We start from the raw sequence: 22,893 nt of genomic DNA on the forward strand, positions 1-22,893 counted from the left end.
GAGTGTAGGATGGAGACTGTCAGACCCGGAGACGGGCGCTCGTGAAGCCCAGCCCATGGTCCTTGGCCCTTTTCCTGCCAGTCCGGAGCTGCCCTTCCGCACCCTCAGCGGGCTCTTCCCCCTCGCCAGGAAGCCCCGGCTCTTCTTCCGGGAGAAGACGGGGCCAGAGGAGGAGCTGAGCGCTTCCGCCCTTTCTCTGCCATCATCGTTTTGGGCTCCACACTGAGTGGCTGGCCCCCATTTCTTGGCTCTGTCTTTTGCTTCAGACACACCTGGGCGGGCTCTTTGTCGCTTTTCGCATCCCTCGCGAGCCTCCGCTCATCGCCAGCACCAGCCTCCCTGACGCCACCCCTGCAATTCCGCGCCCGCTGCTTGTATCCCCCCCTTGCAGCCCGGCCTCCCCTCCCTTTCCCCCTCGTGTCCCTTTTCTTTCACAGCCACGCGGGCCTCCTCTGCTCTCGTCAACCTTTCTCCCCTTGGAATGGGGCCTTCAGCATTTCCTTTTCTAAAAATCCCCACCTCCTCGGACGCCTCCTCTCGTGGAAGCCACGTGCCACGGGACTCGTCACTGTTCTCACGGGCTCCCGTGAAATCCAGGGCGTGCGCTTGGCCGCAAGGGGCCCCTGCTGCTTTGGAGCCAGGAACGCCCGTGAGGCCCGGTCCCTTTCCCCGGAGTTCCCGTGGCTGCCCCCGCGCCCACGAGGTCTCCCCGCTGCGCAGCATGGGGGCCGGGGTGGCCCTTCCTCTGCCGCCTCCTCTGCTTTCTGCTGTGCTGCAGAGCAAGCAAACCCCCCGTCTGGCGGCGGGACGTGTGGGCAGAGCGGTGCTCCCCTCATCCTGCCCACAGCCGTCTGCCCTGCTGGAGTGGGGAGGGGGCTGCGCAGGCACGCGGGGGCCTTCGGGGTCCCGCAGGATTGGAAGTGCCCCGGCTTTGCTTCTGGCAACTGCCCAGAGCACTCTGGCTGCCTGGATGTGGGGCCAGAGGTGTGGCTTCCGGGCCGAGAGAGGTGCCGGCACCGTTCCGCAAGACTCTGGTGCGCCCACGACTGGAGTCCTGCGTCCTCCTCTGGGCTCCACGTACAAGAGGCCGAGCCGGGTCAGAACCGGTCCGGCACAGGGTCACAAAGATGGCAGCCGACTGGGGGGCGGGGTGCCATGAGACAAGATGGGGGGAATTGGGCCTTTCAGCCTGGAGGAGACTCTGAGTGGATCTTCTAGTGACTTCTGGGGGTGCGAGGGGGCATCCTGTGGGGGAGGGCCGTGAGCTGATCTCCCCTGCAGTGGAGGACGGGACGTGCTGCAATGGGGCAAAGCTCAGGAAACCGAGGCTCAAGGTGGATGCCGGGAAGTACATCGTAAGTAAGACAGTCAGGACCCCGAGGGCATGGAAGGGGCTTCCGAGGGAGGTGGGGGAGGCCCCGTCAGGGAGGGTGTTCAAGGGACGATCGCGCACCCCCATGCTGGGGATGACATGAGCGGAGCCGGATTGTGCCAGGGGGTCAGACTAGATGGCTTGGGAAGCCCCTCCAGACTTGCTGCGAGCAGTATGGAAATGAAGAGGACGGGGAAAGGCCACGCTGGCACAACCTCCACGGACGAGCGGAGTGGATGCCCCGGCCATCCCCATGCGGTTTGCGCACAGGTGCCCCCCCGCGGGTACTCGCACCACCGCCGGATTGCGGGGGCGCCAGCGTTTGCTCACCCTGTGCAAAGGCCTCCTGGACATCCCCGCCGACACCGGCAAGCGCATCCTGGGGCACGTGCGTCGGGGTGGAGCCGGCAGACGTGGACCGGACGGGCATGGGCATCGTGCGGCCAGCCCCGTGGACGGGGGACGTGCGCGGCGAGCCGGCTGCCTGGGCCTGAAAGAGACACGGAGCCCGGTTTAGACCGGCAGGCCCTCCGGCACCCACGCCGAGCCGAGCAGCCCTGGCGAAGGGGGTCTGGCCGCCTGGGGCAGACGCGGCCCCTGCTGCCGCTGCGCCCCCCCAGAGGGCCTTGGCCCCGTCCGGGGGCAGCGGCAGCTGCTGAGGCTCCAAGCGCCCCCCGCCCCCCCAGGCTGCGGCAGCCAACAGCCACCGCCCAACAGGTGCCGAGAGCGCCGCCCCGGGGCCTGCACTGGCGAGGCCGCTCCCCGCAAGAGACCGGGCGCCGTGCGCACGGCCCAGCGGCGCCAAAGGGCTGCCCCACAGAGCACGGCGGCAGAGCCCAGCGGCTGAAGGGCCCCGGGGGCCGGAGGGGGGCAGCCGAGGCACATGCGCCGAGAGCCACGGGCGGCCGCCGGCCACGCGCCACCGGTGCCTTCCCTGCTGCTGCGTGTTCGGCATGTGATGCCCCTGCGGCGAGGCGCCCGGGAAGCGGTGGCTCTGTGCTGGGTCAGCCTGTCGGTGGCAGAGGCCGGCTGGCGCCTCCTCCCCAGACCTGGACAGCACAGGGCGGCTCCGTCGCACCCCCCCCCCCCGGGGGGGGCCGCCCCCCCCCCGGAAGCCCTGCCTGGTCCGCCGGCGGTGGAGCTCACGGTGCCCGGCCAAGGGGCCGCTCAGGGCTGCGCTGGGGGGCCACACTCCTCGTGGGCAGCCCTGAGCGGGGTCCCGGGGACGGTGGAAAAGCACCCCAGGAAGGCCGCAGGGGATTGCCCAGGCTGGCCTGGCGCCTTCCAGTGCTGCTTCACTACAATGCCTAATCTCCTGGGGGTGATGGGAGCCGTAGTCCAGCACGGCTGGGGGACACCAGGGGGTGGACGGCTGCCTGAGCGCGTGCCGGCGCTCGGGCACCGTTGCGAGTTTGGCCCAGGCCTGGGTCAAATGGCGCCGTTCTCATCAGCTTGCGGCCCACGAGAATTTGGGTGAGGCGGCACCGCGGGCCCAAGGGGGCACCTCCGCTCCCGGCGGAACCAGAGCGCAGGCGCGGGTGGTGCGAGAGCGGGGGACCAGCGGGCGGCCCTGGGGGGGTCCCGGGGCCATGGAGCCGCATGCGAGGCTTGTCCCCTGGCCACAGAGGCGGGCGAGAGCGACCCGCTCGCCCCCAGAGGAGGGAGGAGGCCGAAAGGCCATTTGGAGGGGCATCCTGCCCAGGTTCCGGCAGGGGAGCCACGCACGCGGGGACCCGGGGTGGGGGCCGCGCCCCAGGAGAGGACGAGTGTGGCCCACACACCCCGCGGGGGCCTCTGGCAGGGCGAGCGCCGCACGGCTGGGGGGGCCCTGCGGGTGGCGGGCCAGGGAGCAGTGGCTGCCTGGAGCAGGAGGGGGTCCAGGGCAGGGAAGCGTCTGCGGGGAACCTCCGGGCCAGCAGCCACGGAGGGGGCGGAAGCACCGGGACGGGAAGGATGCCGACGGAGGGCGGCCCCGAGCCGCAGGGGGGCACGGCCACACAGGGGAGCGGCGTGAGGGGCAGGGGCCCCCCAGAACACTGCAGCAGGCGGAGCCGTGGCGTGGCTCGTGGGCGCCTCTTCTGCACGGACAGCTGTGCGCAGAAGGGAGTCGGGGAGCCCCTTCCTCGCCCCCAAGGCAGGCTGCTTCTGACGTCGCCAGGGCCTGGGCCCGCCTCCACACGTGGCAGTGCTGGGGAGCAGCGCCCCTCCCCACAGGGGCCTCTGGCCCGGATCGGGAGGTGGCCTCTCGCCCCAAGAGGGCTGGGGGCTCCGACAGCCGTGGGCCTGCCCACGCTCGTTTCCGTGCGGCCTGCGAGCACGGCGGCCGGCTCCCGCTGGCGGATGGACGGAGACTCCTCATCTCCGGATGCTTCCAGACCCTCTTCGAGGGGAGATGCTCACGAGGAGCCCCTGCCGCAGCTGGACACGCCTCACGGGGCCGCTGAGGAGGAGGCAACCTGCAGCGGGGCCTGCGCTGCGGCGGGCGGGAGGCTTCCTTCTGCCACAGCCAGGCTGGCGCTCCCGGGCCTCCGGCTGCTGGCCGGTTGTTCCCGCTGGGCGGCTGGGGACACCCCACGGTGCTGGATCAGCCGGCGGAGCAGGGGACCCCTGGCTAGGGCGGGCGGGTGTGCCTGGACCGCCAGGGAGGTCGTGGTGGGGTCGGGAGAGCAGAGCACAGCGGTCTGCCCGGGCGCCTGCTTTGCATCCCGTGGCCAGGGCTGCGCGACCCGGGTCTTGCGCAGGATGCCGTCCACAGGCAACGCCCACAGACTGCCCACGTCGTGTCCTCAAGCACGGAGCGAGCATCGGGGCAAGTGCGGAGCCGGGCCCCGACCCTCCGCGCTGCCAGCAGCACCTCCGTGGGAAGCCGCTGCTTTTCCGCCTTCCCGGATCCCCTTTCAGCCCCACAGATGCGAAAGCAGCCGCCCAGCAGAGAAGAGCCACGTGTGCTCAGGCCACCTCTCTGCCACCAAGAAGCACAACCAATGAATCCAGAGCTCTCCTTCCCAGGCTGGCCCGTTTCAGGATCTGCCACCAGCAGCGGCTGGAGCAGTGCCGCCCCGAGGGGCGCCGGCGCCTGCTGCAAAGGGGTGAGGAACGCAACCGGAACCTCCCGGGACGTGTCCCGCAAGACGTGGGAGGAAGTGGGGGCAGGTGGGGCTCGCTGGCAGAGCCCTCCTGCCTGCCTTCCACCGGGGGCTGTGGCCAGATCTGCTCCTCCGCGCAACCCTGGTGCTGCAAGACCCGCCAGCAAGAGGCGGGAGGGCGCTGGGGCCTGGAGGCGGCTGGGGAAGGCCCGTGGGTCGTGCGAGCGGCAGTAGGGCTGCACATGCCGCCAGAACGAGACTTTGCCCAGTGCTGGCTGGGGGGGCTGCCGGGCCGCAGGCACACGCGGAGAGGCAGACGCCCTTGGCCTGCGGGAAGGCTCTGCCGCGCCAAGCCAGGCCGCGACTCCAGTCCCCGGCCCAGCGGCAAGCGCACCCCACACCTCTGCCGACAGAACGGGAGAAGGAGCCCCCGGCTGCGCCCTCCCTGCCCCACCCGGCGAATGGCCGGCGCGCAGCCAGCTGAAGCACCCCGGGGGAGCGCAGGCGCCGTACTGCTGGGCAGAGGCCCTGGATCGCGGGGCGGGGGACCCGGCCACACGGGGCACAGTCCGCCTAGACGTTCGCCCGCACACAGCTGCCCCTCCGGGCTTGTGCAGGGGAGCCTCCCGGGGAACGGGGGCCAGTGCAGAGCCTCACGGCCGGCTGCCCTCCCTGGCGGCCCCACCGACTGCCGGAGCGGCCCCCGCCTTTTCCGCCTTGGCTGGCCCTTGTCCGAGCGCTCCCTCTGAGCAGCACGAAGGTTCAGCGGGGATCTCCAGGGGTGGCTTGGGGCAGGGGCCAGCGCTGCGCCAAGGAGCCGGCCGCCTGGAGCCTGAACGCGGCAGTCCAGAATGAGCCCCCCTCCCGCCCGGTCTCCTGGCAGTGGCGCCATTGCAGGGCCCGGGGCAGCGTTCCTCCGCACACCCCCTCCGAGGCCGCTGGGAGCAGCCGTGCCGGCAGGACAGCCATGGAGGCGCAGTCCACGTGCCGGGCAGCACTTCCAGACGGGGGCCTCCTGCCGCTTGCTGATCCTCGGCAAGCCCCTGAAACTCTGCATCTGTGCCAGACCTCCTCCTGCAAGACCTGCCCTTTAGTACTGCTCTTACGGAAGGAGCAGAAGCATTTCCTGTGAAATAAAAGGCCATTTCGAAACAGTGAAATGAGAAAAGGATGGGCTCTTCATGCAGTTACAGGAGGGTTGGCCGTAAAACACAAACATCAAATAGAAAAGACATGTCCAAGCCGAGGAGGCGTTCCAAGCATCGCCAAGCGGCCGCCTTCCATTTTGCACGCCCTGGAAACGGCGTGGGCTCCATGAACTGGGACGCATTTTCAGCCACTGAAGCCCTTGCGTGCGGCGCGGAAAGCACACAGCAACACGCCTGCGGAGTGTTCCTGGGACACGCCGGTCCTCGCATCCCCTCCCAGGACCAGCAGCCTCACAGTGTCCAGCATCCACACCGCCTGGCGCTTGTGCCACTGCGGCGCCCTTGGAAACTGGTGGATTTTCAGGGCAATGAGAAAAGTGGGGGGAAGCAACAAGGACGATCCCGACCGCGCCTGCAGAATCCCCGCAAAACCCGGAGAGCGAGGCTAAGATCCATTCGACTCATACCTGCCTTTCCACCATGGAAATGGCATTTGTGCAGATAAACAGCAGAACGGCAACAGCACGTTAACAACACGCACAGCCACAACCCAACCAGAAAAGCATCCGCGTCCCACGGGGTCAGCTCTCGTGCTGGAGGCCTGCTGGGAGAAGCGGGGAGCTCCATGGCAGTCAGCGCAGCGCCAAGGGGGGCCTCCCTGGGCATCCGAGGCCGGGCGGACTGCGGAGGGCGGCTTCCACATCACCCCGCACGGGGCGCTGCTTGGCCGGGACCGCGGAGCGGAACGGACGATGGCAGCAGCTCCTCCCCGGGGCAGGAACCGCTGCGTGCTGGGAGCCCTGGAGATCGGGGCGCCGGCAGCAGGATTTGGGCAAGCCGTGCCCTCTCTCACGTGCGCCAGCGGCAAGGCCGGGCTCTGCCGCGTGCGGACGAGGGAAGGCCAGCCAAGGACGCCTCCACAGGAGCATTCGGCAGGATGTGGCCAGGCGGACACGGGCCCCGACAGAATCTGCAAGCAGGTGCTCCGGCGCCGCACTCTCACGGCAGCCCTCCGTGCGGCCGGGTTTCCACGGTGAGTGCGAAGCGTGCCCCTTGGGGCAGGGACGTGGCGCGTGCCGCCTGCCCGCACTGGCCCGGCAAGCGGCGAGCTGCAGCGAAAGTCCTTCGCCTGGAGAATCACGGGCCGCAAACGGTCTCGTTCGAACAACGCTGGCCGGGCAGGCAGGCTGGGGTCACGACCTGCAGTGCTACTGGAGCAGTGACCCTCCAGGTAGGCTTGGACACCAAGTCCCATCAGCCACAGCCAGCACAGGTGATGGTCAGGGAGTATGGGAGCTGTAGTCTGGGGTACCAGCAGCGGGTTGGACCCAGGGCCTTCACGGCCCCTCCCGACTCTATTCCCCGATCGCGTGACTTCATTTTAGCCCACCTGTCCTGCCTTTCTGCCCGACAGCTGACCACACGAATCGCACGCAGCATGAACACGCCGCCGAGATGCACGGCGAGGGTAACGGCTGGCAGGGCCGGGAGCGGGCGAGCCGGGTGGGGGTTCTGGCTGGGGCGCGCCAGCCGGCCTTCAAATGCACGACAAGGCAGAGCCGGGCTCGCCACCGCTCGGATCCTGGCACGCCGAGGCTGATAACCCGGGGCTCCAACAGCCACGGAACCAAAACCAGGCCTCTGCCCCCAGCAAAGCTTCACAGAGAGACAGGCCAAGACGAGCCAGGGAGTGGGAGCAGAGGGCCACAACGCGGGCAGGGGGCTTGGCTCCTTCCCATCACGTCCCGAGTCGCTCGGGAGCAGCCAGCGCCACCGGATGTCAAGCGCAGAACGAAGCCGGCCTGCAACGCCCGTGCACGGAGCCGGGCTTGGGCGAGAGCAGGCGCCACAGCCGCACGGGCCCCGCGGGGAGGACGGCGCCAGGCCCACCCCGGGGAGAGCCCTCCGGCTCCGCACTTGGACGGAGGGGGGTGCAGTCGAGCCAGCAGGCTTGGACTCCTCGGGAGCCGCCCTGGAGAGGAAGAGCAAACGGCCCTGTGCGGAGAGGGGCCCTCTGGGGTCAGCACCCCACTTGCCCGCAAGGGCTACAAGGGACCTTTCCACCCTGGAAACCTTCCTTCTTGCCGTGTCTTTGGGATCCACAAAGGGCTTTTCCTAAACTGTTTTACCAGCTTTTTAGTTTTTCTAACTTGGTCGTCTATTGCATTTGCCGGTATTGGTATTTACATGGTTAGCAGAGGCAGAGCTGCGCTGGATCCGACCAGAGGCCGCTCTGGTTCCGCATCCTGTCCTGCAGTGACCCCGGGGAGGCCGGCGCACGGCCGCTGGGAAGGTGCGAGCCAAGCCTGCTGGGAAGCCCGGAGAGCCGCAGCATCCATGGATCAGCCTCGCCCCTTTCAAAGCTATTTACCGAAGAAACGCCCAGGGACACTGAATGCCGCACCGGCACAGGTGCTTGTGAGACCAGGCGTTCTCTGAGGCGTGCAGGTGACCTGCTTCAACTCTTGGGGAAGATGGGAGGACAAGCCAAGTGCCGCGCAGGGCTGGCATCCGTCCAACCCAGCTGCTCCAACTGGCAGGTTCTAGGCAGAGTCCTTTCGGTTCCTGCTTCCGGAAAAGCTCTGGGGGCTCCAGCCTGGGACCCAGAGCAAGCCGGGGTGGGCTGACCTGCGACCCCCTCTCTGCACCCACCCAGAGTCCTTCCGTGGGTCTGCCCCGGAGGTATCTCCGCATCAAGGGGCTCCGAGCAAGGGAGCAAGTCCCTCCGTATGCTTCCTGCACGCGCCTGCGTGCTAAACGGAGGTGGTGGAAGGCCTCGCCGAGGGCTCCAGCAGGCCTGGCTGACCCACGTGGTGTGGGCCCGAGGGCATGGCTCACCGCGCACTGACCGAGGAAGAGAGGGCATTCCCGAGTTGACCTGCTGGTCAGCCGTCCCTCTCCAAGCTCTATCGCGGCATGGCCCCGAGGCCACTGGCCTGGCAGGAGAGAAATCGCGAGCCCAGTTCCCCCTGGCCAAGCCAGAGCGCCCTTCCCAAGAGGCCGAGCCCGGCTGCCCTCCCTTTGGCCACTGTGCTGGGAACCGGAGCCCCGAGCCGCTCCCTGGAGGAAGTGGGCGCCTTCCGGTCTCGGGCTCCCGGCACTGCTTGGTGCCGCCCCTGCCCTGCCAGCCATCAAAAGGGGCCACGCTGCCCGCGTTCCCGTTCCTTCTGGAACATGTCGCCTGCCATTGTAGGCCAGATTGACCACCGGGCCCCGAAAAGACCAAGCAGCGGGCGTGAGACCCGCCTCCCTCGGGCACCGCTTAGCAGGAGCTGCTCATTTGCCCGGAGAGGCTGCAGGTAGCGGGAGGCAGCCCTGCCTTTCCTAGCAACGCTCTGCCGGCCGCCCGTCTCTCTCGCCTGGTCCACGTCTCCGAGACAGGAAATAAAGGTGGCTCAGCGGGGAGGGGCATCGGGAGATGGCAGCGGACCAGGGAATGCTCCCCTCAGCCCCACAGCCGACGACCCCCCGGGAGCAGGCAGGCATGCTTGCCGAGGGGCTGAATGAATGTTTGTCTCTGACCTCGCTGAGGAAGATGCGGAACGGGTGACGGTGCCCGGACTGACATTCCCAGCCATGGGGTCTGGTGGACTCGGGCAAACAGTGCTCAATTAACGAACTGTCAAACGGAAAGCAACCAAGCCGCAGCCCCAGACGGTGTCCATTCCGGAGTGCAAAAGAGCTCGAGAATGACATCGCTGACGTTCCAACAAACATTTCTGGCGTGCCTCTCCAAGACCGGTTGATGCCCCGGGGGACTAGGCAGCGGCCAACGTGAGGCGGCATGTGAAAAGGACGCTGGGGTCAGGTGGAGCCGAGCAGCACGTTCAAGACTTGACGCGTCTTGCTAAATAGCAGGCCGCCGATGAACGCAATGCCAACGCTGGCCATGCTGAGGCCTGAAGATGGCCCAGGCCTCCGAGAGCTGCGGGGTAAGGGGGCCTTCCGGAAGGATCGCCGAGGGGAAATTGCGACGTGCAAACGCATCAAATATACCACACGACACTCACTTGTCCCCAGAAGCCCCAGCCCTGCCTCAAACGCAGCTTCAGCTTTTGTAATTTCCCCCGGGGAAGTCTGTTCGTGCTTCTGCTCTGCCTGGGGAGGGGGGAAATAGGTTCGGGGGCTCCCTGCGGGGCTGTAAATCCTACCGAGGGTTCGACCAGCAGCAACTCACAGGGTCTCATGGGCTGATATCGAAGAACATGTTTTCCTTCCACAGGTGAATCGCCGGGAAGCCGCATGGCTGAAGATAAAACTTCCAAGCTTGCTGAGGGAGAATCGAGATGATGCAGGCAGGGGAGATCCAGTGGGCGCGCTTTATCTGGCCTTCAGAAATGCCTCTGACTAAATCTCTTGCTGACTGAGAAAATCTAGCAATCGAGGGCTAAGAGGAGAATTTCTCATGCACCGGCAACTGGTTGAAAAAAGGAAGGCGAACATGAAGACAGCCGGAGACGGCGCTCTCGGTGCAGGGACCTTGGTACTGGGGCCCTCCAGGGCTCTGTTGTGGGACTAATGCCCTTCAGTTTGCGCATGTGTTGCCTCTGACTTGCGGCACCCTGTGAATCAGTGTCCACCTAAAGGTCCGGTCCTTGACAGCCTTGCAGGGTAAACGCCAGCCTGCGCTCTCCTTTATGGAATCACCAGGCCTCGCAGGCAGTCCCCGTCTCCGCCTTCAACATGCCCCAGCACGACGGCCTCCTCCAGTGAGTCTTGCCTTCCCGTGATTTGCCCAACATCTGACAGAGCCAGCCTTACCGCGCTTGCCCCCAGGGACTTGGCCAGGGCCCTCCCGTCCATCCTCCGCCAGCCCAGCATGTTCACCTCCCGCACCGCGTCATCCCCTTCAGCATGAACCTTCCTCCTGCCAGCTTTCCTCCCGGTCCACCTTTCACAGCGACCCAGAATACAGAAGGGTGGATGCTCTTGGGTGTGATCGCCAGCGAGGGACCCCTGCACTTGACCTCTGCCCTGCCCTGCCCAGTCATCTCCCGGCTCCTCGGCTGCTGCCTCCCTTCGAACTGGGGATGGAGCCAAGGCACACGAGATGCTTCCGTTTCGGTGTCTTCACTGCGGGCAGCAAAGTGCTCTCCTCCTCTGCAGCCGTGCTTTTCGCCTTCGTACCGCCCAGCTGCAGTCCGGCTGCGCACGTCCCTCCTCCGCGCGCTCCGCTTTCGCCGGGAGGCAGCTGCCGCGCTGCGCTCTGCCAGGAACCGGCTCCCTGCCCACCTCGTGCTGGGGGGGCACCTTGCGCCGGTGTGGCTCCCTGCCCAGCCTTCCCTAGCCTACCCCAACCCCCTCGCTGGGGGGCCGGCGGTGCCTCCTGCCCCACGGCAAGCGATCCGGTTTCTCCGCTGTCTGCCCCAGCAGCCGCTCCTCGCTCACAATCCGGCGTGCGCATCAGGACGGTGACGTGCCGGGGCAGCCCCTCGTCCCTCAGGAACACCGGAGCTTTCCCCGGGCCGCATCCGAGGCGGTGCTGTGCCGTCGCCCCTGCCACGTGGCGCTCTGCTCCGGTGGCCAGCGTGCTCTCGCGGCAGTGCCGCTCTCCTGGCGCCTCTGCCCTGCCGAGTCCGGCCTGGGTGTCGGGCAGTCTTGCTGCACGCAGGGGAAAATGCTCGGCTGCGGCTCCTGGAGCATCACCTGGCTTGCGTGGGAGACGAGCGGCCCCGTGGCCACGGCCCTCTTCGCCGTCTCCTTTCCTGGGGATGGGAACACATACCGAGCCTCTCCAGCCCGGGGCGCGGTTTCGCCAGCCTCACCTGCGGGCCTCTTGCTGTCCGGGTCTGGACCGAGGCCACCTCTGCGGCTCGGACTAGCTCTGCCGCACCCTCCCGCTCGGGGCCATGCGCCTCCCAAGCGCTTCCGGAGCAGCTTTGCTTCCTCACGCTGCGGGCTCTTCCTCACGGGGTCCTCTTCGCCGCCCTTTCATCTCTTCTGTCCAGTTATTGTTCCTGGTCAGCTGCTCAGATACCGCGTTTCTCTGTTGCTCTTTCAGCTTTCCCAATAGTGCTTAGTTTCCCTTTGATTCTGTGGTTCTTCTGGAAGAGCGTCTCACGTTTCCTCTTTGGTTGTTCTGTTTCTTGGCACTGGTCTTTGGAATAGTCCTTTCCGTTTTGACATGATAGTCGCTGAAATGTTGCCTTCGGGATTCTGACCGTCAACTTTTGCTTCTTGCCCATCCTTAGCAATTGTGAGTGTTTCTTCTGTCGTCCATTTAGGCCTTGTCTTTTTGCTACAGAAACCATATTTAGCATCTTCCCCTAAGAATAATTCTGGTTTCAGTCCACAGTTCTGGTGCACAGTCATTTGGATTTGGTAATGCAAATCCGTTCTTCATGTGGATTTTAGATTCCTCGGAAATGTTGCTGCCATTGTATTTGGCCACGGTGCTTCTGCCAGGGACCTTTCCAGCTTTACTCCGATGACTGGTATTAAGAGCTCCCGGTCACGGCTGCAGCCTGCTCCCGGCAGTGTTTTGGCAGGGCGAACAGCCCTGTGGGCGCACACCCAGGCCAGCCCGCCGTACTCGCAGCGGCAACCCAGCTCCCCGCAGGAGCCCTCCAGCAGGACGGGTGCAAGACCTCCGCCTGCCCAGCTCCTCAGCCACTCAAGTGCGCAGGCAGCAGCCACCGCTGGCCTCCTCCCTCAGGGCTCTCCCCAGTCCGCCCTAGCAGCCATCTGCGCCGGTGGCATCACCGCCTCCCGCAGACCAACTACGGGGTGGCTCGATCCCAGCAAGAAAGCCACAGCCCGGAGTTTCCACGTGCCGAGCGGGGCTACCCGCGGTAGGATGCCTTGCAGGACTGTCATTCACGCGGCTGCCACGAGGCAGGGACAACTGGACGGCACGTGCCAACCACGGTGGAGGAGCGGGGGAGTCCTCTAGTATCACGCGCTGTGCATGCGCCGTGGCGAGACCTTCTCCACGCAGCAGCGTTGAGCCAAGGAACTTCCTGCCGCAAGACGCTGCCGTGGCCCCAGGCCAGACTCCTCCACGGGGGACAAGAGGAACGCATGCAGGGCGAGGCCACGAGGCTCGCCGGCTGCAGGCCACCTCCACTCTCAGAGGATGCCGGCCTCCTCCTCCCAACGGCGCGAGAGGCGCTGCCGCAGCCCGCCCCGCGGGTGGCATCCCGGGGCTGCTCGGGGGCCACTCGGGGACCAGAGCGCTGGAGCACACGGTCAGCTCAGAGCAGTTTGACGCCTGGCTTGGGAAATCCCCGCCGGTGAGTAATAGCTGCGGGCAGAATTCACGGGAAAGCGCATCTGAGACAAAGGGACATTGCACCTCGTTGCCACGTGGCGAGCGAGAAACACTTTGGAAGGGCCCCCGGCCTCCCCACTGCGCCAGCCTCCGTTCCCTCAGCCCAGCTCAGGGCCGGCCGGCTGCCCGGGGCGGCTTCCCCCTCTGCGCTCAGCGGGGCAGCCCTCCCTGGCACACGGGCGCGCTTCTGCGGGGCTGCCCTCCACGTGCTTGCCCAGGCCTCAGCCGAGCATTGCGGCCAGGAAAAGGGACGGGAGAGGCCGCCTTCTGGGCTCCCGCAGAGCGCAGCCCGAGGCGGAGAGGGCCCCGCACCGAGCGAGCGGCACACGCCCGGCTGGGAGGGAGCCCCCCGCCCCCGGCGCGCAGCCACGGGCCGGCAGCAGCCTCTCCGCTCGCGCAGCGGCCCCTCCGCGCCAGCCCTCTCGGCCGCCGCCGTCCGGGGCAGGGGGGAAGCAGCCGCGCGGGCGGGCGGGCAGGCGGCCTCCTCGCCACCTTTTCCGAGGCTGGAGCGCCCCTCCCCCGCTGGACCCGGATCCAGGCAGGACCGTTTTCATGGCAACGGAATGAAAGGGGCTCTTCATGCACGTCGTCGCGCGGAAGGCGGCCAGGTAGCAGATGGCTGCGCGGACCCCTCCCCGCTCCCGCGCCGCGCCCGCCGCACGACACCGGCGCCGCCGCCGCCGCCCTCCTGGCCCGGCGGCGGGGAAAGGTGCGCGCGCCCAGGAGGGGCCGCAGGCGAGCGCCTGGCGCCGGGGCAGAAGCGCGCGGGAGAGGCGCGGGCGGCCCATCCCGCTCGCATGTGCTATGTCGGGCCTCCGCTGGCTCCCAAAACGCTCGGCGGCCCAATCAAACGCGGGAGGGGAGCCGGGCGGCTGCGAGGCAGAGGGCCGCACCTAATCGCTCGGTCGGGCGCGATTCGGTCGGGCGCACCGGCACCGCTGGCGCGGCCGCAGCCTCCCCGGCGAGCGAGGCGGCCAGGAGCAGCTAAGATGGCGGAGCACGCCAAGGACGGAGCGGCGGGGCCTGCACGCACATGCCCGGGAGGGGGCGAGCGAGCCCCCGCACAAATTCAAAGCAGCCCGCTTGGCTCCCGACACGCGGAAATGTGCCTCCGGCCCCCGCTCGGCCCCCTCCCCTCCCTCCCCCCCTCCCCAGGGCCGCACGCTACGTGCCAGGCCGGCGCGCACGCTCTGGTGCGCAGGCCCTCCGCCCCGCAGAGCAGTGGGGCTCGTGGCCAGCGCGCACGGCCGCTCAGCGATTAACTCCTGCACGGCGGGGACCCGCGCCGGGAAGGGCCCGTCCACCCTCCTGCGGAGTCCGGGGGCACCCGGCCCCCCGCAGGGGTGCTGCGCAGCGCTGGCCGGAAGCGCAGCACCGGGGGAGCCAGGCAGGCGCTCCGCCCACGCTCACACGCCCAGCCGGCACCCAGCCCTCCGGGGCTAAAGGGCCGGCCGGGAGGGTCTTCGCACCCTGGCCGCTTCCCGCTCTGCCTGGCTCCAAGCTGCCAGCCGACTCCAGTGCCAAGCAGAGAGGGGCAACCGGAGCAGGGCGCACCCCGCAAGCCACGGGCCATGGCGGAGAGCTCCTGGCGGGGCATGGGGGGCCGCGCGGCGCCACAGGGGGCCTGGCCCTGGGCAGCAGCCTCCAACTGGCGGCGGCCCGGGCTCTGGGCATGTGCGGAGTCCCACCTCGAGCAGTGGAGCGGCCTCCCCAGTCGCAACCAGAGGCGCCCCCTCCCGTGTTGCCATGCCCTTCCTGGCACAGCGTCGCCTGCCAGGCACTCCCTGGCAACACTCGGTGGGGCAGCCCTGCTGTGTCACCATGCTGGAAATGGGCGCACCGGCCCGACGCCCGTGGCGTGCGCACGCAGAATGGGGGGGAGGTGGCTGTGCCGCAGGATGCGTGCGCCACCCCCGCCAAGGCCCCGTCTGTCCCGCGCGGGCAACTCTCTGTCCCTGCACACAGCGACAGGCACGGGGCTCAGAGGGCAGCCTGACCTGGCACCCGGCGCTGCCAGGCCTCAGGAAGCACTGCGAGCTCCCCGGGCCGGCCAGCGCTGACCTGTGGGCAGAGGCCGCTGGGCCAGGGAGTCCGCCGGGACGGCCCGCCTTTCCTGCTCTCCTGGCCAAGCGGTGCCGCTGTCGCTCAGTCTGAGTCAACTTTCTCCAACCGCCTTACTGAATACGCATTAATGAAAGGGAAGGGTAGCGAACCTTCGGACAATTTTATGCAATTCTGGATGGAAGAGGTAATCCTGGAGGAGGGGAAATCCAGAAGAGGAAGTGGAGGAGGCGGCGGCATTGAATAATCAACTACGATGCAGCCAAGGGCCCGGTACGGGGCTCCACTAGACGTCTCACAGTTTTCCTCGTCCTTTTTCTTCCGTGTCTTCTTTCACTATTGGCTTGTTTTTGCATTTGCACTGATGTATTCCAGCACTGCATTTCAGATTACTAAATTCAACAATTTAAGAAAACTGCCTCCCAGATACGCCTCCCAGATCTCCCAGCAGGGCCTGAGCGGCAGCGCAGTGACCCCGCGTCCCCCACAATTTCCCCCCAGAGCCGCTGGGCGCCGCTCCATTCAGCGGCTGGGCCACTGGCCTCCGTCCCCAGCAGCGCCGGCTCCGACGTGCTTGCTCGTCTTTCCTGCTGCGGTGGCCGGGCAGCGACGGAGCCCCTGGTGGGCTCACAAGCCACTTTCGGCAACAGTGGCAGCAAGGTGGCCCACTCGCCCCTCCGCTGAGCCCCCCTCCTCCAAGCCTTGGGAACGGAGCCAACCCAGCCAGTCGGCCCCCGTTCAGAGGAGTGGAGGCTCCCCGCGCCCCCCCTTCCTACAGGTGCACCAGCTCCAAGCAGGTTCTGCACAGGAATCCGCCTGCTCCGGCAAAGGTCCTCTCAACCCCCTTTCGACCGGGCCTCCATTCATCCGGGAGCGTCGCAAGTACCGACACCCCTGACTAATTCAGGCTGTCTGCCAAGACGAGGGCCACAAATTCCATCCCTTCTCTTGCTCTGTGGGAAAGAGGCGGCGGCGACAAGGCGCCATGGAGCAGGCGAGCATGGGCGCCACGGGGCGGTGCCAGCGGCGAGCGTCCCTCTCTGCGTGGCCAGGTCAACCCGGAAGGCAGAACGGTTCGGCCGCCCTTCGCGTGCCGAATGAGTTTTGCGAGGCTGCAGCCCCAGAACAGTGGCTAGCTATTAAATAGTCCCAAGAGCACGGCCAGCTTCCTCAGGCGTAGCAGGAGGTGGCCCACGCAGGAGCCACTGGGGGGTCAGCAACGCGAAGCCCTGAAAAGCGCCTGTCCGTGCGAGGCGGCTGCCTAAGCCCCGCCTGGGGAGCACGCGGCCCTCCAACTTGATTCACGAGGGAGCCTGCCCTCCCCCGGCCAGTGGAGGGCCTTCGCCAGGCCCCTGCTGGCGCTTCCAGACTCTTGCCAGGCGCGGACTCGGGAGCTGAGCGGTCTGCCGGCAGGCAGGCAAGCTGCTGCGGCGCACGGCCCGCCCGGAGCCGAGAGTGATGCGGCAGGCGGCTTGCGCCAGGTGAGCCGAGCAGGTGTCCTTCCCCACCTCCCGGCTGCACCACGTCACAGAGCTTTTCAGAGCAATGACATGCTGGAGGCGGTGGAGCTACCCGATGCCCCGTGACAAGTTTGTGAGGCGCTTCCTTGCATCTGCCGGGACTCGGCCCCTACCGCTCCAGCAGGTGAGACTGGTGAGGCACCCCGTGGTACAGTCCTGCTGGGGGAGTTTTGACTGGTGCGGCTTGAAGAGCAGGAGGGGCACTTGGACACCTGCCTTATACGGATCAGGACCGCAACACCTGAAGGGTGTGGAAATGCCAGGCGGCCACCCTGCAATGGCCGGGACGCTGTCTCCGTCGCGCTGGACTCCGCAGTCAGGCTGCCGTGCACCCCGCTGACAACGCAAGAGCCTGCACAAGGACGCGGTCCGGAGCCTGACACGCTGGAGCCCCGGGCCGGGCCCGGTGGGCCAGTCACACACAAGCGCCCACGTGGTGCAGGCCTCCCGCGCATGGGCTCCCGCGGCAGAGCGAGCACGCTGCAGCTGCCACTCCGGCTTGCTCTTCTGACGTGGGCTTCCGGGAGCAAGCGAGCGAGCGAGCAGCACTGGCCGCGCCAGGAGACGCACGCGTTGCTCCCTAGCAGGGTGACGGGCGCTTTTGCCTCCGCTGAGCGGCCAACCTGGGCACCAGCGACTGAGCTGCCGGGACAAGAGCCGGTCAGGCACAGCAGGAGCGTGCCTCCTTTTCCCGCTCCTCTTTCTCGAATCCAGCTCTCGGGACCTCCAGCCGCAGCGCAAACCGAGGCCCGGCCAGCCCAGCACCAGCGCTCCCTGCTCACAGGAGGAAGGCTCCCTCCGGAGGGCATTCGGCGCTACTGCGGGTGGGAATGACGGGCCGGGCAGGGAGGGGGCAGGCTCCTCGGAGGAAGACCTTGGCCAGCCAGTGGGACGGGGGGCCGCCCAAGTGAGAAGGCCCATCGGGTCCATGCAGGGGCGCATGCATGCATGCACAGCCAGACGCAAGAGCACCCTGCACAGGGAAGGGGGCGGTCCGAGGCCCCGGCGGAAGGGGCGACGGGACGGCCGGCACACCTGCGCTCCCCGGCCTTGCCCTCCATGCACCTTTCCTCCAGCCGCCCGTGGGCTGCTGTGTGGCCTTCACTCAAGGAAGCGAGCAGACCGGCCGGCCGAGCACCCTGGAGGCCCCCAGCAGCCAGACCTCCAGCAGCCAGAGGGCGGCTCTGCCATGGTCGGTCGCCTAACTTGCATCCAGTCCCGTAAGGATGGGGAATACGCAATGCCAAATCTTTTCATGCAGGAATAAGGTAAAAGGAAATCGTGAGAGGATATCGACTTACTGCATGCTTTTGCTCCTCCTCCTATAAAGGTTGACAACAAGAAAATGTGTGTGTGTGAGAGAGAAAGAGAGAGGGAGAGAGAGGGGGAGAGAGAGAGAGAAGGACAGTTAATGATTATCTCGAATGAAATCACAGATGCACAGGAACACCTCAGGGGACAGGAGAGAGGAGGCTGCAAAGGAGGGAAGGGCTGTGCCAGGTCAGAGCTGGCACAGGCCCCGCAAGAATAGAAAGAGACAATGCCGTGATGACTAGAAGCCAGCATGGATTTCTTCAGAACAGTTCCTGCCAGACTAGTCCAATTTCATCTTTTGACTAGGTAGCCTCCCAAATGGACTGTGGGAACGATGTGGACATAGTCTGCCTAGACGTTAGCAAAGCCTTCGACACCGTGCCCCATGGGACCCGGCTGCCAAATGAGCAACCATCAGAAGGATCCATGTCTGGCTGCAAAGGTGGACTCCGCCAGTGCTGGCCAAGAGCGTGGTCTCAAACCGCGGAGAGGCGGCAAGGGGGGGCCGCAGGGATCCGTCCTGGGACCAGCATTCTTCTTAATGACGTAGATGAGGAAGTACAAGGAAAGATAATTAAACTGGCAGATGACACAGTGCTGGGCAGACCAGCGAACACCCTGGAAGACACAGTAAAGATGCAGGGTGATCGTGATGGGTTAGGATGCTGGGCAGGGAGCAGAAGAATGGAATTTGGGGGCAAACGCCAAGTCCCCCACTGAGCAACGAGGAAGCAGATGCACCACTCCAAGACGGACACCTGGCTCAGCAGTGCTGCCCCCGAGAAGGACCTTGGGGCGGCCGCAGGTCACAAGCGGAAGACGAGCCGGCGATGCGATGCGGCTGCCAAAAGGGCACGTGCTCTTTCGGGATGCATTAACAGAAGCGTCGCCTCCAAACGAGTCCCCCTGGTCGGGCCTCACCCGGAGTCCCGTGTGCCGTTCTGGGCACCCAAGTGCGAAATGATGCAGAAAACCAGAAAGGGCAGAGAGGAGGATTCCGGGCCTGGAGGCAGAGCCAGGAGGAGCGACCGACCGAGAGGACTGGGCATGTTCGGCCTCAGGAAGAGAAGACCGAGGGACGATAGGACAGCACCACAAGGCCGGAAGGGCGGCCGCAGAGGGAAGGGCAAGGCCTCCTCTCGTCACGCCAGAGTGCAGCACACGGAACAATGGACTTGAGTTCAAAGGAGCCAGATTTAGACGAGACGCCAGGAAGACGTCCCTCACTGTCAGAGCAGCACGACAGAGGAGCCTCTTACCTGGAGGGGTGGGGGCTCTCCCACACCGGAGACGTTTAAAAAGCATGTGGGCAGCCCCCCGAGTGGGACGGGGGAGCCTGGTGTCCTGCACTAGCAGGGGGTGGGCCTGCTGGCCTGCTGGCCCCTCCCCGCTCTGCTCTGCTCTTCTCCGGGTCTACGAGGGCCGTGCTGTGCCAGCCCAAAGGCCTGCGTGGCTTCTCGCTGCCACTGGGGCAGCAGAGGCCCGGGGGAAAGTCCACAAGCCGCTGGGGTGTGAGAGCCCCTCCTGCGCGAGCTCCCCAGCAACCGGCGACCGGAGGCAGCCTCCTGCTGATCCTGGAGTGGCAGAACCAGCACCGCCACCGGCCACTGATGCAGTCCCGCCCGAGGAAGCCGCTGGATCCCTGCATAAGCACCCACTCCGAGAGGTTCCTCATGTCCCCCGTCGTCCTGCCGCTGGCGATCCTTGAACTGGAGACGTGGCCACCGGAGTGAGTTGTGCTGCGCAGCTGAGATGGTCCTGATCCTGCGAGTACAGGAGATTTCTAAGATGCGACGCTCTCGGAGTCAACTGGCAACAGCGAGGAATTCAAACACCCCCTGGCATCCCTGCTGATGCAGGTTCACCTCACCTCCGTCAGTTTTGGAGAGGCATTTTTGGCGCCTCGTGGCCAGTTCTGGGCCGCGTACTCTGAGAAGGATGCGAACCACTCGAAACGGGCTCAAACGGGGGCAGCAAAGCTGGTCAGGAAGAGCAGAGCAGAGCAGGTCCCCGTGCGTGGTCGTCCGGGGGACCCTCCTCTTCCAGCTGACTTTGCCAGGGCGGGAGGCAGGCTGGTGGGCCTAAGGGGGAACGCTGAGCTTCTCTGGGGTCTGAAGACCCCCACCCCGCCTGGTGTCTCACCTGGGGCAAGACTCTGGGAGAATCAAAGAACACAAGAATAGGAAGGGGCCAAGAAGGGCGCCAAGCCCAGTCCCGTTGTTGCAGGACACCCATTTCTATCCAGGGTCGCCTTGCATGTCTCTCATGCGGGAGAGCCCACAGCCGCTCTTCCTGATGCCCAGCCTGAGTCTGGGTTGCCACAGCCTGAACTGGTTATTCCGTGCCCTGCACTCCGGCATCAGCAAGCAGAGATCCTGACCTTCCTCTTTGGGGCAGCCTTGGAGGGACTTCTAGAGGGATACCATGTCCCACCTCAGCCTTCCCTTCTCGAGGCTGGACATGCCCAGTTCCCTCAGTCTCGCCTCACAGGGCAGCGTTTCCAAACCCTGGATCCTTTTTGTTGCCCTCCTCTGCACCCTTTCTAAATTACCTGCATCTTTCTCAAATCTTGGTGCCCAGAACTGGACACAGAATTCCAGGTGAGGTCTGACTAGTGAGGAGTAGAGGGGAACTGCTACTTCTCATGGTTTGGAAGTAATGCTTCTGTTAATGCATCCCAAAATAGCATTTGCCCTTTTTGCAGCTGCATCACATTGTTGGCTCATATTTATGCCACTTGTTCACAATTCCTCCGAGATCTTTTTCTTTTTCAGTTCTGTTGAGCCATGTATTCCCCGCCTTGTATCGATGCCTTTGGTTTCTTTTCCCTCGGTGGAGGACTTGGCACTTGTCTCTATTGAACTGCATTCAGTTGCTTTCAGCCCAGCCTTTAAGTTTTTCAAGACCACCCTGGATCTTCATCCCGTCTTCTAGCGTGTTCTTAATTCCACCCAGTTTTTTACAGTCTGCAAATCTGATTATCTTTCCTTGTACTTCCTCATCTAAATCATTAATAAAGATGCCGAAGAGCACCAGGCCAGGCCTGAATCCTGCTGACCCCACGAGCGACCTTTCCCCTGCTTGAGAGAGTGCCGTTGGTGAGGCCTCTCTGTGTCTGGCGAGACGCTGTGGCTCCTCAATTCCAGGAGGGCTTGGAGGAGGCCGACTGCTTCGGTCTGGGTGCCTCGGAGAGAACAGGCCTCGGTTACCTTGTCGGAGGACTGGCAACAGGCAGGGAAGCCTCTCCTGCAGGCCCCAGCAGCTCGGTTACCACCAACCCTGGCAAGCTGCTGGGTCTCCTGGCCGGGCTGGGTTTAAATTTCCAGCAGGCTCCGTGCTAATCGGGCCAGTTGTCTCGGGAGGTGTGCTCGGCAGCTTCTCCGCGGCTCTGCGGAGGGCCCCGAAATGCCACCTTGCTCCTCCTGTTGCTCAAAACTGACACGGCGGCCTGGCTGGAGGGGGGCCTCTCGGCGGCACAGTCCCCACAGTGGGGGCGGGTCCTGGGGAGGCTTGGATGGGCGGAGGAGAACAGCAAACCCCCGAGAGAGGGACGGGCCTGGATGGAGCCCACACCAGGGAGCTCACGGCCGGAGGTCCTCTGGGGCCCAGCCCGTCTCTGGAAGCACTGGGGCAGCCGCAGGCAGGACGGGCCTCGCCCTCGTTCGTGTCCTGCGCCAGCTGCGCCCTGGACGGGGTACGCGGAGGAGGCCCCGCTCCGCAAGCACCGTGGCTTCCAGGCTGGTCAGAGGCGTGGCTTTCCACGGGGTGCCCTCTGGAGGGGACTGGCATTCCTGCTAGCGCACAGTGGGGCCCCCGAGTCCGTGGGGCCCCCGGCTGGCGGAGCGCTTGGCAAAGACCTGCACGGCCGTCTCAGGGCGCCAAAAAGACGAGGGCCCGCGGGCCACCGATCTGCACCAAATGCCCACGAATATCTACATGTGCATATCTGGAATGCATGGCGGGATTTATTCCAACATCACAGGAGGAAAAACCAGCTGATCAATACCTAATCCAAATTCTGCCAGATAAAATTTGCTCAATTAACTTGCACCCTTTCCCAGATCATCCCAAACCAGGAGTTCTTCGATTGCGATTCATTTGCAGCGGTATGAAACGACGCAAAGATGGCCGTGGCTGGGGGGGGGGGGCACCCAGTGCTGGGGGCGGTCGCAGCGCCTGTGGGGGCAAATGCTTCCCTCTGCAGCTGCAGTTCCCTGGAAATTGCACCCACGTGGCAGGCAGTTCCGCGACGGAAAAGCCCCTCTGTCCGCACAGCTGTCCGCACGGCTGGCCATGCCCCTGGGGGCAGCAGGCAAGGGGGCCGGGGCTGCCCTCTGCTGCCACAGAGCCCAGGGCCGGCTGAAGGGGCCGCAGTGGCGGACAGTCTGGACGCAAAAACGGTGCCCCGACGGAGGCGACCCGTGGTCCTGTGCTCACGGGCGCCCCACTGCCGGTTTCAAAGGCGCTCGCTCAAAGGCGCTTCCCCAGGAGACGGGGCGGAGCGGAGGGGCAGGCCGGGGGCTGGCGGGGGTCTCACCCCGGCCTAAGCAAGGCGGGCCCGGCTCGGGGCAGGCAGCTGGGCCGGGCCCCGGGGGCGCCCCAGGCCCCTGCACGGCCCCGCGGGAGGGGCGGTGGCGCCTACCTTGAGCAGCTTCATGAGCCCCTCCAGCTGCACCATCAGCTCCCGCCGGCTCTCCTGCAGCGCCGACATCCGCTGCTCCAGCTCGTCCTTCCGCTGCCTGCTCGGGCGCAACAGAGAGGGCCGCGCTGCCACCGGTGCCGCCGCAGAGGAGGCCCCGGGCCCCGGGAGGCGGCGGCGCGGGGAGAAGCCCGCCGCCGCCCCGCCAGGGGACGCGCGCCCCGCCGCCCGCTTACCGCAGCAGGCGCAGCTCGGCCAGCAGCGTCGGGTTCTGCTGCGCCTTCTCCGGCGTGGGCTGGGAGGCCTGCTCGTGCTCCAGGCGCAGGCGCTGGATCTCCTGCAGGATCTCCCTGCGCGAGGAGAGCGGAGGGGAGGCGAGGCGAGGCGAGGCGAGGCGGCGGGAGGCGAGCGCGCCCCGCGCCCGCCGCCGCCCGGGGGCCCCGGCCGCCCCCGCCCCCCGCGGCCAGAGGGCCGCGCCTACCT

At 66.2% G+C, this 22,893-nt stretch overlaps 1 protein-coding gene across 1 annotated transcript in view; it reads right to left on the minus strand.

Annotated features, from left to right (window-relative positions):
• Nucleotides 1–22,893, minus strand: part of DTNB (dystrobrevin beta) — a 92,792-nt gene that overhangs the window by 5,537 nt on the left and 64,362 nt on the right. Inside the window, exons 14-17 of the mRNA XM_044421064.1 lie at nt 22,647–22,760; nt 22,414–22,510; nt 17,759–17,779; nt 1,703–1,862 (exon numbers count right to left, since the gene is read on the minus strand). Coding sequence (XP_044276999.1) covers nt 1,703–1,862; nt 17,759–17,779; nt 22,414–22,510; nt 22,647–22,760 — 392 coding nt within the window. The remainder of the gene's footprint in view (nt 1–1,702; nt 1,863–17,758; nt 17,780–22,413; nt 22,511–22,646; nt 22,761–22,893) is intronic.

Source organism: Varanus komodoensis, unplaced genomic scaffold (genome assembly GCF_004798865.1).
Source record: "Varanus komodoensis strain SLA01 unplaced genomic scaffold, ASM479886v1 scaffold114, whole genome shotgun sequence".
Classification (NCBI taxonomy): Eukaryota; Metazoa; Chordata; class Lepidosauria; order Squamata; family Varanidae; genus Varanus; species Varanus komodoensis.